Source organism: Dreissena polymorpha, chromosome 11 (assembly GCF_020536995.1).
Source record: "Dreissena polymorpha isolate Duluth1 chromosome 11, UMN_Dpol_1.0, whole genome shotgun sequence".
In the NCBI taxonomy this organism is placed as follows: domain Eukaryota; kingdom Metazoa; phylum Mollusca; class Bivalvia; order Myida; family Dreissenidae; genus Dreissena; species Dreissena polymorpha.
The window spans coordinates 76646949-76660462 of NC_068365.1; the positions used below are offsets into that span (position 1 = coordinate 76646949).

At 35.8% G+C, this 13514-nt stretch overlaps 1 protein-coding gene across 2 annotated transcripts in view; it reads left to right on the top strand.

Annotated features, from left to right (window-relative positions):
- LOC127850427 (activated CDC42 kinase 1-like) overlaps positions 1-13514 on the top strand; it is a 34889-nt gene that overhangs the window by 11069 nt on the left and 10306 nt on the right. The window contains exons 7-14 of one of the 2 annotated variants that reach the window (XM_052383454.1): positions 1084-1175; positions 2230-2356; positions 2915-3061; positions 4647-4664; positions 9829-9923; positions 10706-10897; positions 11269-11357; positions 13066-13256. In XM_052383454.1, the coding sequence (XP_052239414.1) occupies positions 1084-1175; positions 2230-2356; positions 2915-3061; positions 4647-4664; positions 9829-9923; positions 10706-10897; positions 11269-11357; positions 13066-13256 (951 nt within the window). The remainder of the gene's footprint in view (positions 1-1083; positions 1176-2229; positions 2357-2914; positions 3062-4646; positions 4665-9828; positions 9924-10705; positions 10898-11268; positions 11358-13065; positions 13257-13514) is intronic. The other variant, XM_052383455.1, reaches the window with a different exon arrangement.

A 13514-nucleotide genomic window follows, 5' to 3' on the forward strand; every position in this document is an offset into this window, starting at 1 on the left:
CCCAATCGCGTAAATCCGTTGAGAAAAATGTTAGAAGGGAGGGGCAGCCTATTGATGGCAGACCCCCGTTCAAGTAACTCAATGCCTACCCACCATGGCTTTGCCCTGCAGCCACATTGGGCCCTAGCTGACCCCTGGACCCCCAGCAAAATTTTCCAGTTTTCAGACATTTTTTCTTTTACCCATGGATCCAGCGACACATTAGTAATGTTCCTTTGATGGAAATGTCAATATAAGCTCATGGTATTCAAGCTTGATTTAATAGGAGTGTCCAACAAAACAAACAAAAACAGTACAGGTTAAACACTGGGCTACAAGATGATAATTAATTCATTTTTAAAACTATCAATGGTATACCGTCCACTTTTCAAACAAATGTGTTTTACTCCCCCCCCCCCCCCACCCCCCTCCTCCCCCCCCCCACACACACAGAGTGGAAGGCATTAAGCTTTGCATTGTCTCTCCATACATTTATATGTCTGTATGTCTCAGAGCTTGTGTATTTTAACTCTTCTTCAACTACTTGGTGGTTCTGGCTGACACTTTTGCTGTTGTAAGAGCTGAATACGTGTTGCTGATTTTAAAGAAAGGAATTTCAGCAAGTTTTGACAGAATTATGTCCCTGTTCAGCTTTTTCATGTCCATGTGTTTTCATCTCCTCTGCTACTATCTGTTGGATCTCGCTGAAACATTCAGAGTTAATAACCGTAATGTGTAGTAGATCTGACAGAAAAAATTTTGACTACAAAAAGTTTTGACAGAATTATGACACTTGGTCGTTTTTTCCAAATTAGAACATAAAGTTCCAAAATACTGCTGATAAGATATTTGATCAGATCATTTGTCACACTATTTGGTTCATTGATTCAAGAGATGTCTGTCATTATTGCAGGCTACCAATGATAGAGATTTACAGTAGCCCATATGGGATGGCATGCGCTTGGAACTTATAGTAGCTAAAACGAAAATGTCAGTAGCTAGTAGCCTCAGGTTTTCAGACTTGCATTTCTCAGAAACTGAAATAAGTTTCAACTAATAATGCGAATTAATAAAGTAAAAATAGTGTTGTTGTAATTATTGCAGATTAAGATTGGTGATTTTGGGTTGATGCGGGCCTTACCAAGTCAAGAGGACCATTACGTTATGCAGGAAAACAAGAAAGTGCCCTTTGCATGGTAGGTCTGGTGTGAATGAGAGATACAGGCACAAAGAAGTGTCAAACAAATTTAAAATCGTAGATTGTTTGCTACAGGTACAGATACAAAATTTATTTTATATTTCTTCTGTTTTTATAAGAGATCAATATACTAAAAACAATGCTATATGGAAGATTGTTTACTATGACAGCTACAGATACAAAACTAAACTTTATTTTTCTTCTGTTTTTATAAGAGATTATTATACTAAAAACAATGCTATGTACATGTACTGGGAATTAAAATATACGCAAAACAAAGAATTCAGTGAAAATTCATGGTTCACATTCGTTATTATTGAAAAATAAAATGAAATAAATAGAATGCAAACTTTAAAATGGGTTTCATCACTTTTGAAACTGGATTTTTCAGACCTTTAACATTTTAATTGTATCAAAGCTAACACTGAGGGGTTTGAAGACTTTTGACAAAAAACTTTCATTAACCCTTTACTTCTCAGATACAGTGTATGCATTTTGACCCGTTTGTTGTCCCTTAGATAATTAAATTGAATAAAATAAGTTCATAATAAATTTAAAGGCCTCATATCCATTCCTGTACATGTATACTTATATGCAGCAAACAGCATAAAACATGAACAGCAATCAAATTATTCGCAGGCTGTTCCAGTTTTATGCTGTTTGCACAAAGCAATTTTCATTTTGATTCTGAACAGGAACTGGTTTTGCCAAGATCTTTTCAGTATTGTGTTACAGTTATTTGCTCTTTATAATTATATGTGTCTTGTTCTGAGAAAACTGGGCTTAATGCATGTGCGTAAAGTGTTGTCCCAGATTAGCCTGTGCAGTCAGCACAGGCTAATTAGGGACGACATTTTCCGCTTTTATGGTATTTTGAGTTTCAACGAAGTCCCTCTTTACTGAAAATAAAGTTAAGGCGGAAAGTGTCATCCCTGATTAGCCTGTGCGGACTGCACAGGCTAATCTGGGACGACACTTTACGCACATGCATTAAGCCCATTTTTCTCAGAACGCTGCTCATATTATTTCAAGAGGAGTGTACTTTACTACAGGTGTGCCCCCGAGAGCCTCAAGACCCGCCAGTTCTCCCACGCCAGCGATGCCTGGATGTACGCTGTCACCCTCTGGGAGATGTTCACCTTCGGTCAGGAGCCTTGGATGGGATATAATGGCTCTCAAGTACTGATTGTTATTCTTATGGCAAATCAAAGTCATGTTTTTCTGTGGTTTATAAAGAAATATCAGTAAATTAAAAAATTATTATTCAGTGTTTCAAACAGGGGAAAAATAACAGTGAATAAATTATGGATTTTCATTAAATGATTTGTGATATCATGGCGCTATTGTTTCTGCGAATTTCTAGTTTAACCCTTTCAAAATTTGAAAAATGAGAAAGAAAGCATTTAATAAAAAACAATTATAGATAATTATTTGTCTGCTTGAATAAGTGTAAGTGTATAAGATGTATTTCTGTGAAACCAATGTTATTCCTTGCACACTAATTTCTGTGGATTTTTGTGAGTCCGCTCATCATCATCAAATCAACTGTTCAACAAACTTTTACCTCCATAGTGTTGTATTAAACATTACATTCATAAAATTCATTTAAAAAAAAAAGAATTTAATAACAAGTGATTTAATTAATCCTTGAAATTTTATGACAACAAAATAAAATGAATACACCGTATTTATTGACACTGTACCATACAGATCTATTGACATTGAGCATGATTTCAGATCCTTCACAAGATTGACATGGAAGGAGAGAGACTTTCTCACCCAGACCTGTGTCCCACAGAGATATACGAGTTAATGCTGAAGTGCTGGGCAATGAAACCCGTGGACCGACCCTCCTTTCTGGCCATAAGGGAGTTCTTGTGTGAGGTAAGCGATATGTGATAATTCTGATACGATATGCACAGCGTTTTCTTTTGTCCAGTCTCCCCGTCTCAAAGGTCAAGGTCACACTAGGTTAAATTTGGACATAAAAGCGTTTGAAAATATCTTTCTCAGCCACAATGTTTTTTTTACACATTGATGGATTTTAAAATACTGGTAAATTAGGAAAAATGTAAAGTGTCAATGTGTAGTTTCTAACATCTGTTTATTTTTTTAGAGATATCTGTTACCTTAATAGTCAAGGTTTCTGATTGAGGTCAAATGTTAAATTTTGCCACAATGTTTGTGTCTCATGATAGCGTGTCTTCTGTAACACTTGTCTCCCTATGTCAAAGGTCAAGTAAAAATAGAGATTTACATTGCTAATAAAACACTTTTTAAAACTTATTTTGTCATTCTTTGCATAATTTTAGAATAACTGACTACTAATGACCGTCATGAGAAGGCAGATGGTTGCATGTATCATTCTTGTACGAATATCAAAGGTCAAGGTTACACTTGGAGGTCAAAACTTAAAATTTTCGATAAAATATAAAAAGCTTGTTTGTGACATTTGTTGAGTTTTGAGTCTTAAGTGAAATATTTGGGCATCTGTTCCCTATGAACTTATGTCTTATCATATTTTTATTATTGCTGCTGTCATTTGAGATGATTTTTATGCCCCCCTTGGAAGAAGAGGGGGTATATTGTTTTGCACATGTCGGTCGGTCGGTCCGTCCGCCCACCAGATGGTTTCCGGATGATAACTCAAGAACGCTTAGGCCTAGGATCATGAAACTGCATAGGTACATGACTGGCAGATGACCCCTATTGATTTTCAGGTCACTAGTTCAAAGGTCAAGGTCACATGGACTCTTAAATAGTAAAATGCTTTCCGGATGATAACTCAAGAATGCTTAGGCCTAGGATCATGAAACTTCATAGGTACATTGATCATGACTGGCAGATGACCCCTATTGATTTTCAGGTCACTAGGTCAAAGGTCAAGGTCACAGTGACTCGAAATAGTAAAATGGTTTCCGGATGATAACTCAAGAATGCTTACGCCTAGGATCATGAAACTTCATAGGTACAATGATCATGACTGGTAGATGACCCCTATTGATTTTCAGGTCACTAGGTCAAAGGTTAAGGTCACAGTGACTCAAAATAGTATAATGGTTTCCGGATGATAACTCAAGAATGCTTACGCCTAGGATCATGAAACTTCATAGGTACATTGATCATGACTGGCAGATGACCGCTACTAATTTTCAGGTTACTAGCTAGTAGGTCAAAAATCAAGGTCACAGTGACTCGAAACATTAAAATGGCTTCCTGATGATAACTCAAGAATAATTAGGCCTAGGATCATGAAACTTCATAGGTACATTGATCAGCAGATGACCCCTATTGATTTTCAGGTCACTAGGTCAAGGGTTAAGGTCACTGACAAAAAAACGTGTTCACACAATGACTGCCACTACAACTGACAGCCCATATGGAGGGCATGCATGTTTTACAAACAGCCCTTGTTTAAATGGATTTTTTCGGTGAATGATTGTAATGTTTATTTGATGGCACTTCTCAGACGGATGGAGCTATTAAGGTATGAAACAAAAGCTCTTTCAACTTTAAAATACTATCCTCAAATAGTCTTGATCTATCATATGTATATTATTTCCTGCATTGGTGACTCATTTAACTTCTAAGTGAGCTTTTTGTTTTTTGTTTATGTATATCTTGTAGTAAATGTCTTGTATTCAAAATTGTCAGAACCTGGACCCAAACTTGTCTGACAACGCGTACTTGTACTTATAAAAAAACACAAACTAGCATGCATTTTTTATGTCCACCGGTAGGGTGGCATATAGCAGTTGAACTGTCCGTCAGTCAGTATGTCGGTTTGTCAGTCTGTCCATCCGTTTCAAAACTTTAATGGTCATAACTTTTTATGCCCCCGGTAGGGTGGCATATAGCAGTTGAACTGTCCGTCAGTCAGTGTGTCAGTACCGTATTTCTTCGATTGTAAGACGGATTGACTATAAGATGAGACCCCAACTTTAGGTCCCAGATTGGTTGTATTTTGCGTGGCCTCGCTAATAAGACGGAGCAATTTTTACGGACGAAAATCTGTAAAATTTCAACAGTCAAAATACCCGTAATGGTTTACACAATGCTTGTTTTACGGCCCACCCCTAGGTTGCAACATGTCACTATCGATAATTTCAGGGGTTTATTGCAGTTTTATGGCATTGTTTTGCCTACCACATTAATTGGACAGTGTACTTCACCGCGATAAAATCATGGCAAGTTATGTTAGACGCTGATGATAGTCAACGGGTGCTATCCTCCTGGAAATTGTGCTTTTAATGCATTATATTATCAAAATATTATTTTCCACATGTAAAGCGTTGAAACAAATTAATATTTAATTTATAACATATATACCACACGTATAAATGTTCCGTTAAATTCCCAAATGAGAATAAAAATTTGTTATCCAAAACACTCTACTGATTTTTTAATGTTCACACGACGTTTACAATTCTTCCAATATAGTCATCATGTATATTTCCCGACAAAAGAGCGCGAAAATTATGCGACAATGTACAAGGTCATGGAAAGCGTGCGTGTATTGAGTTTTTTATACAAACTGTGTAGCGCAGAGAACATTGAATTCTGTTGATTTCAGTTAAATGTTTCTTTGGTATTTTTAACACAATTATATCGAGAATAATTTGATATTTCTTCTAAATTAATTTCAAATCAAACACGCCGTAACCTTATCGTTACGGTCTATTAGTTGAGTAAGTATTTAAACAGTAATTGTACTGTACACTGATTCAAGAGAACATCTGGACAGTACTGGAGTAAGTGTTGGGCTTTATGAAAACACGCATAGCACGTTTACTGACCTATTGTGCAGACTGCTGTCTGCGGTGTTGACAAAACTGTCAAAAGGGATTAACATGTGTGATTGCAACACTGCCGATTTGGTCCATAATTACCGGTAATACATTGTTTTGAATGTCATTATTTTAATCAAAGCATTCTTATTAATGTAATGGAAAAAATTAATAAATGAACTTTAATTTTTATTTGATAATAAACTCGCGAGTATTCCAAACAGACATGACATTTATAATCTATAATAATAAAAGGATATAAGCGGCAAATCATTGTATCTAAACGATAGTAGTTTCTTTTCTTCATCAGAAATAAGGTTATCACTTCACAAATATTGGTAAAAAAAACTAAGTTTTTTCTTAGGATGCTCTTATAAGACGACCCCCCAACTTTATGCCTTAAAAAATCGGGAAAAAACCCGTCTTGCAATCGAAGAAAAACGGTATGTGTGTATGTCAGTATGTGTGTGTGTGTAATTATGTCGGTCTGTCTGTCGTTTGCATTATTGAAGAGAGAAACTTGATATTTGGCATGCATGTGCATCTCACAGAGCTGCACATTTTGAGTGGTGAAAGGTGAAGGTCAATGTCATCCTTCAAGGTCAAATGTCTAATATATGGCGTCTGACCGTCAGTTCAAAAACTTTAACATTGGCCATAAATTTTTCACTATTGAAGATAGCATCTTGATATTTGGCATGCATGTGTATCTCATGGAGATGAACAATTTGAGTGGTGAAAACTTAAGGTCAAGGTCATCCTTCAAGGTCAAATGTCAAATATATGGCAACTGTCCGTCCGAAAACTTTAACATTGGCCATAACTTTTTCAATATTGAAAATAGCAACTTGATATTTGGCATGCATGTGCATCTCACAGAGCTGCACATTTTGAGTGGTGAAAGGTGAAGGTCAATGTCATCCTTCAAGGTCAATTATCTAATATATGGCGTCTGTCCGTCAGTCCAAAAACTTTAAAATTGGCCATAACTTTTTCACTATTGAAGATAGCAACTTGATATTTGATGCATGTGTATCTCATGGAGCTGAACATTTTGAGTGGTGAAAGGTCAAGGTCAAGATCATTCTTCAAGGTAAAAGGTAAAAAAAATAAATAATTCATTTCTCCATTCAATCTCTTACTTACTTCTCATGGAGCTGCACATTTTGAGTGGTGAAAGGTCAAGGTCATCCTTCAAGGTCAAAGGTCAAATATATGGCTTCAAAGCGGCGCAATAGGGGGCATTGTGTTTCTGACAAACACATCTCTCGTTTCTTTTGATATTAAGTTGTGCATGGGCATTTTTTATGCCCCCAGTAGAGTGGCATATAGCAGTTGAACTGTCCGTCAGTCAGTATGTCAGTCTGTCCGAAAAAACTTTAACATTGGCAATAACTTTTTAAATATTGAAGATAAAATTTCAAGGTGAACATTATCCTTCAAGGTCTAGGGTCGAAAAAACAAAGTCAAGGGAAGTAATAAGCTTTAAATGGACATTGTTATCTGACCTGCCCACGTATATATTTTTGTTAAATAAATCAAAGCTGCGCAGTAGGCGGCATTGTGTTTCTGACAAACACATTGTGGTAAAAGGTAAAGGTCATCCTTTACGGTCTACGGTAAAAAATACAGATTTAAAGGAAGTAATAAGTTTAAAAAAGGGAGAAAATTATTCAATATTGAACAAAGCCACTTTATATACATGTATTTGGCATGCATGTGTATCTTGTGGAGCTGCACATTTTGAGTGGTGAATCTACAGTCACGGTAGTTGCTTTTAATTATTTGCTACTAAAAATAGAGATTTGTTACAGACAATTATTTTCAAGGGAAGTAATTTATATAATTATAAATCTCATAATATATATTTCCTTACCAAGAATTGAAGTTCTTTTTACAGTTACTGTACAGATTTATTATTTTGATTATTTATAACCCAAATGATTGATTTTTCAATTATTTTTTTTAAATGATATAATTATTAATTTCTTTGATGTTCATTACATACCTGTGGACTTATGTCCATAGATACATAATCAACTCTAAAAAAAAAAAGAAAAAAATCAACTCTGGCTATGATCTCTTTTGGATTGGACAAAATTCAAGGGAAGTAATAACCTTTAAAGGGAGATGATTTCTATACCTGCCAAATGATAAATAGAAATTTTATTTCAATGCGGCGCAGTAGGGGGCATTGTGTTTCTGACAAACGCATCTCTTGTTATTACCCTTTCTTACAAATTTCTTAAGTTATACCAATTCTTCACTCTTTACAACTTCGTTAAGTGCTTGTTGAGTGGACATAATAGCTCTGATGATATTGAATGATCATCCTTATATTGAGACATGTGTCCAGGTTTGTAAATTGTGGATGAACTTTATATCTCTAGTAAACTATGAATAGATATGTGTACTTGACGGGTTGTTGCTAGCATTCTGCATGCGTATATGAGGAAATATATGTGTGAGGCCAAAATATATACAATTCTGAGCATGTGTAGTTGTAAACAAGCATGTTATGGTGAATTTTTAAAGAAACATGTAAAGTTACATTTTTTACAAGCTGCATTCATACGTATCTTTTATTTTGTTGGTAACAAACCTTCAAAACTAACAGTTGTATCATGTTGAAAACTATTGGTACTTAAATCCCATTTCGGATATTGGCAGTGCACAAGAACCATGACTGTTGATTCCCTGTTTTAAGAGATATTGCCTTTGTTAATTTGTGTACTTAAATTTTGTCTGGAGCATATCTACACCTATAAAAGAGTTATCAACTTGAAACCTAAATGGTAGACAGATCTCATTATTGGTATGTGCAAAGCACAAGAACATTCATAACTCATGCTTCAATAGAAAGCTTGGGTATTCAACTCCTCTTTAAGGGCTGGGTGTAGCTTGAACAAACTTTCACAGTTAAATGATCTTAATGTGCAGATAAAAGAAAGGAATTTTGGCTGCGACTAGTTTTGGGAGAATGATTGGTCTTCGGCTGTTTTTCCACTATAGAATTTATAAGTCCAAGTGTTTGTGCACTTAACCCTTTACAACTTAGATACATATTTTTACGATTAGGAAGTTAAATTTACTCCAAGACATTTCTTACTAGATTAAAGTTTTAAAAGCTTCATTTCCAACCCTAAGATACTGATGAGCAGCAGACAGCATAACACCTGGTTTAATGCTGTTTGCACGTGGCCATTTTCTTTCTGGGTGGGAAAGGGTGCTTTTTAACTGCTTTCCAAATTTGAATCAAACTTAAACAGCAGAATGACCTGAATGTGTAGAAGATCACAAACAAAGAACTTTGTTCTGTGACCAGTTATGGCTGAATTGAGGCCCTTGGTTTTTTACATACATGTAGTATATAGTCACCCAAAATTTTGTGTGATAAACTCTTCTTTAAATTTGCGGTTGATTTTTTTCAAACTAAAAAAGCTGTATAGCTGTAATATGTAGATTATCTTAGAGAAAGGAATTCACACTGCAAATTCACACTGCAACCTTTTGGTAGAACTATGTCTCTTGTCTTTTTCTCGAGTCTAAAATATTAGTGTCTGTGACACTTTCCTTGGGTATTTTATTAAATAAGTATAAAGCCTTGGCTTGATACATTGTACTTATTGATGGACTTGGGAATACTGCTAATTCCAGGTAACAAAATGAGAACCAGAATGGAAATTATGCTTTCTTTGAGTAAATTGTTGCACCGTATAATATAAGTCACTAACACCTTTAGTTTCATGTTCCATCCACTAACCAAGTTGATATAATTGTTCACTAACCATGTGCACTCAGTTTACAGTCTAAGTGAGAAAGCATGCATTAAACTCGACTTATCTTATAACATTACGGTTGTAGATCCGACCGATGGACGTGAAATGCCTACAGACTTTCATGGAGGAGGGCAAGCTTCATGTAGAACAAGGCGATCACATCACCGTCATTGATGGAAGGTGGGTGGTCAACTGACAGATCCTTCTTTAGGTGTTAACCCTTTCCCCCATGAGAAGCAAAGTGAAAATGGCCTTTGCAACCAGCATAAAACCAGAACAGCCTGCGAGTAACTCGCAGTCTTTTCAGGTTTTATGTTGTTTGCTGCTCATCAGTAACTAAGGGTTGGAAATGAAGCCCTTAAAACTTGAATTTAGTACGAAAGGTATTTAAGTTAATGTAACTTTTTAAGGACTACAAATGCATCAAAATACGTATCTAAGTGGTAGAGGGTTAAATACCCCGAACTGTTCTTTGCATTGAAATAATGCAATGCAGAAAATACTCTTTGACAGTTTTATAATCCGAGAAATGCTTCAAAAAGCAGTTATGTAAATAGGACACTACAATTATGGATAGATGTTTGATAGATAGATTTTAGTTTACTTTAAAATAACTTAGTTTTGAAACACTCTAAAGCAGCAATGTGTAGAGTATGATTCCAAATGTTTTTGGCATAAGATCTAATTAATCTGAATATGAGTAGTGTTCTGAGAAAATGGTGTTTAAAGCCTGTGCTTAAACTGTTGCCCCTGATCAGACTGTGCTGTCCACACAGGCTTATCATTGCTACCACTTTCCGCCTATACCAGGTTGTCCTTTAAAAGAAAAGAGAAAAGTCTCATCCCTGAATAGCCAGTACCGGGTGCACAAGCTGTCTGGGGTTACACTTAACGTACATGTATTAAAACTGGTTTTCACAGAGTGTTCCTCATATAAAACGAATACCATATCCTTAATTCAGGCCAGATTGCTACTGGTGGAAGGGTCAGAACAAGCGTACGCACCTTGTCGGCCATTTTCCCCGCCATGTTGTCTCAACCCAGCGACGTCTCGCCAGCATGGATATCAGCAAGCCTCTCAAGAACAGCTTCATCCACACAGGGCATGGGGACCCTGGAGGGAAATCCTGGGGCAACCCGGGGGAAATTGATGAGTAAGTGAGGGATGTATTTATAGTTTACAAGGGCAGCCAAGGGGAAATGTATGAGTAAGAATGATTTTAATATTTGGTAGGTGTTTATACACGTTTGAGGATGAATAATACCATTTTTGCTTACCTCAGTTTTTTGGAGAAAATAACATGATTCGGAATATTTTGTTTTCATAAAGTCATGAGAATTACACCTTGGAATACAATTTATTAATTACATGTATTACAAGTTTTATATCTGGCAATTAAAACTCCAAATAATGTTAGTAAATTTGATGCATGTTTTTAATGGAGCTGTGCCACTGTAAACACTGATTTGGTCCCTTGTACACTCTCTTATTCTTTGCCGTTCACTGTTCTTACTGCTCTTACAGAGTGTACCTGAGGAACCCTATGGAGCCACCAGATCTCCACGGAAACACCCAGCCACCTGGCTCACCGGAACCAACCAGTGAGAAGAAAAGTGGGTTAACATGCACTGATTTAAATAGTATTGTTTTTAACAGTGTTTACATGCACTTATTTAATTTTTTTATGGGAAACATGCAATGATTTCAATATTTTTTGTTAAGTTGGCTTACCTGCACTGATTACAAGAATTTATTTTAATCGGGTAAGAATGCACTTTTTTTCAAGAATGATGGTTTATATATTGTATTTTTTATATTACTCGGAGAATCTTCTTGTTTGGTACTCATTTATTTCAAATGCCTAATGTTCTTGTATTCTGAACCTTCTTCAAATCAGCTAAAAGCTTCTTATATACAAATCATTCCTTGGAATTAAAAAGAAAATAAATAAGCAAATTCGTTGAATTGATATCCCCCACCACGTAAACTTTGCTTATGGATCAGTGCATAACCCTTTCTATACAGTATAATCATTAAGTGTAGGGTAATAATAAATTATAGGTATTTATTAAGTGAAGGGTACTTGTTTTATTGAATTGCAATTCTCCTCATTCATATCTACACACCAATTAAGTTTCATGTTAAAATCTTGAAGCGTCTGAGATGTAGCCTTGAAAAGTTAAATCATTTAAAAACAACAAAGGGCAAGAACTCTTAGTAAAGGTTATGGTTATTGTGCATGGAACTTCACCCCTATGATTTCTACACACCCATGAAGTTTTATGTTGAAATGTTGTCTTATATCTGAGATATAGCCTTGAAAAGTTGCATCATACAAAACAAAAAAGGGCAATAACTCTTATTTAAGGAAGTGAAAGGTTATGGTTCTTAAGCATGGTAGTCCTTATAAATATCAATACACCCATAAAGTTTCATATTGAAATCTTGCATGGTATCTGAGATATAGCTCTGAAAAAAATAATCATTTAAAAAACAAAGGGCAATAACTCTTATTAAAGAAAGTGACTCTTATTAAAGAAAGTGTAGGGTTATAATTATTGTGCATGGCACTTCTCTTTATTGATTGATATCTATACACCTATGAAGTTTCATGTTGATTATTTTGATATATTTTATAGTTAATGTGATATAGCCCTAAAATGTTTTGTGACAAAAGGACTGACAGACGGACGACAAGCCCAATTCTATACCCCTCCCCTTTTTTTTTGGGATACAAAATTTAATAGTAGCGCAATAACATGATACATAAGACTTGTAATTACACCATCAAACACTTTAGTGTTAGAGGGGTAGGTTTGTCTAAATATAATTTTATGAAATTGTAGAGCAACCTCCTTCAACATTTGAGCCGCGTTCTGATAAAACTGAGCTTATTGCATGTGCGTAAAGTGTCATCCCAGATAAGCCTGTGCAGTCCGCACAGGCTTATCAGGGACGACACTTTCCGCTTAAACTAGATTTTAGGTAAAAAGGGACTTCCTTTAAACGAATAATACCATTTAAGCGGAAAGTGTTGTCCCTGATTAGCCTGTGCAGACTGCACAGGCTAATCTGGGATGACACTTTACACACATGCATTAAGCCCAGTTCTCTCAGAACGCAACTCACTTGATTGAGCGATTAAACTGAGCCTAAAAAATGTCTTCACAATAATAAGTTTTGCAAGACACTTCATCCCCAGTGGTCCATACTTTCCCAAGTAAATAGCCGATACAGCCGTGCTAAAAGTCACATTTGTGACGATGCCTTACTGTTATATTGGTTATTGTTCCTCAGTTTTCTGCTCTATTCCTCCTTTAGGACCGTTTGGCTATGCCACAAGTCGACAGTTTAACTACGCCAAGTTCCAGAATGAATTGCAAACTGACGAAGGATTCTCCTCGAAATCGGGCAAATCTAATGTCAATCCTGAACATTTAGATCTGCAGAAAATGGAGCTCACCAGATCTGAACAACATAGGTCCTGGCCTTTGAAATCTGGTCATACAAAGGTATCCACCAGTATTTATTTTATTCAACTACGACTGGGATTTAATTAAGCAAAAGGGAAGTTTGAAAAGCAAGGCCTCTTATGTTTTCGGAAGTTTTCTCTCAAAATTTGGAAGTGTTGACAATTTGCGCAATGCTTAAATTGCCATTTACAGAACATTAATCGCTTCTCTTATATACTATACATGAAGGTTATTTTATTTTTATTTTTTCTTGATGTCTAATTAGTCATAGAATTACGACTCTTTGCAATTATAGAA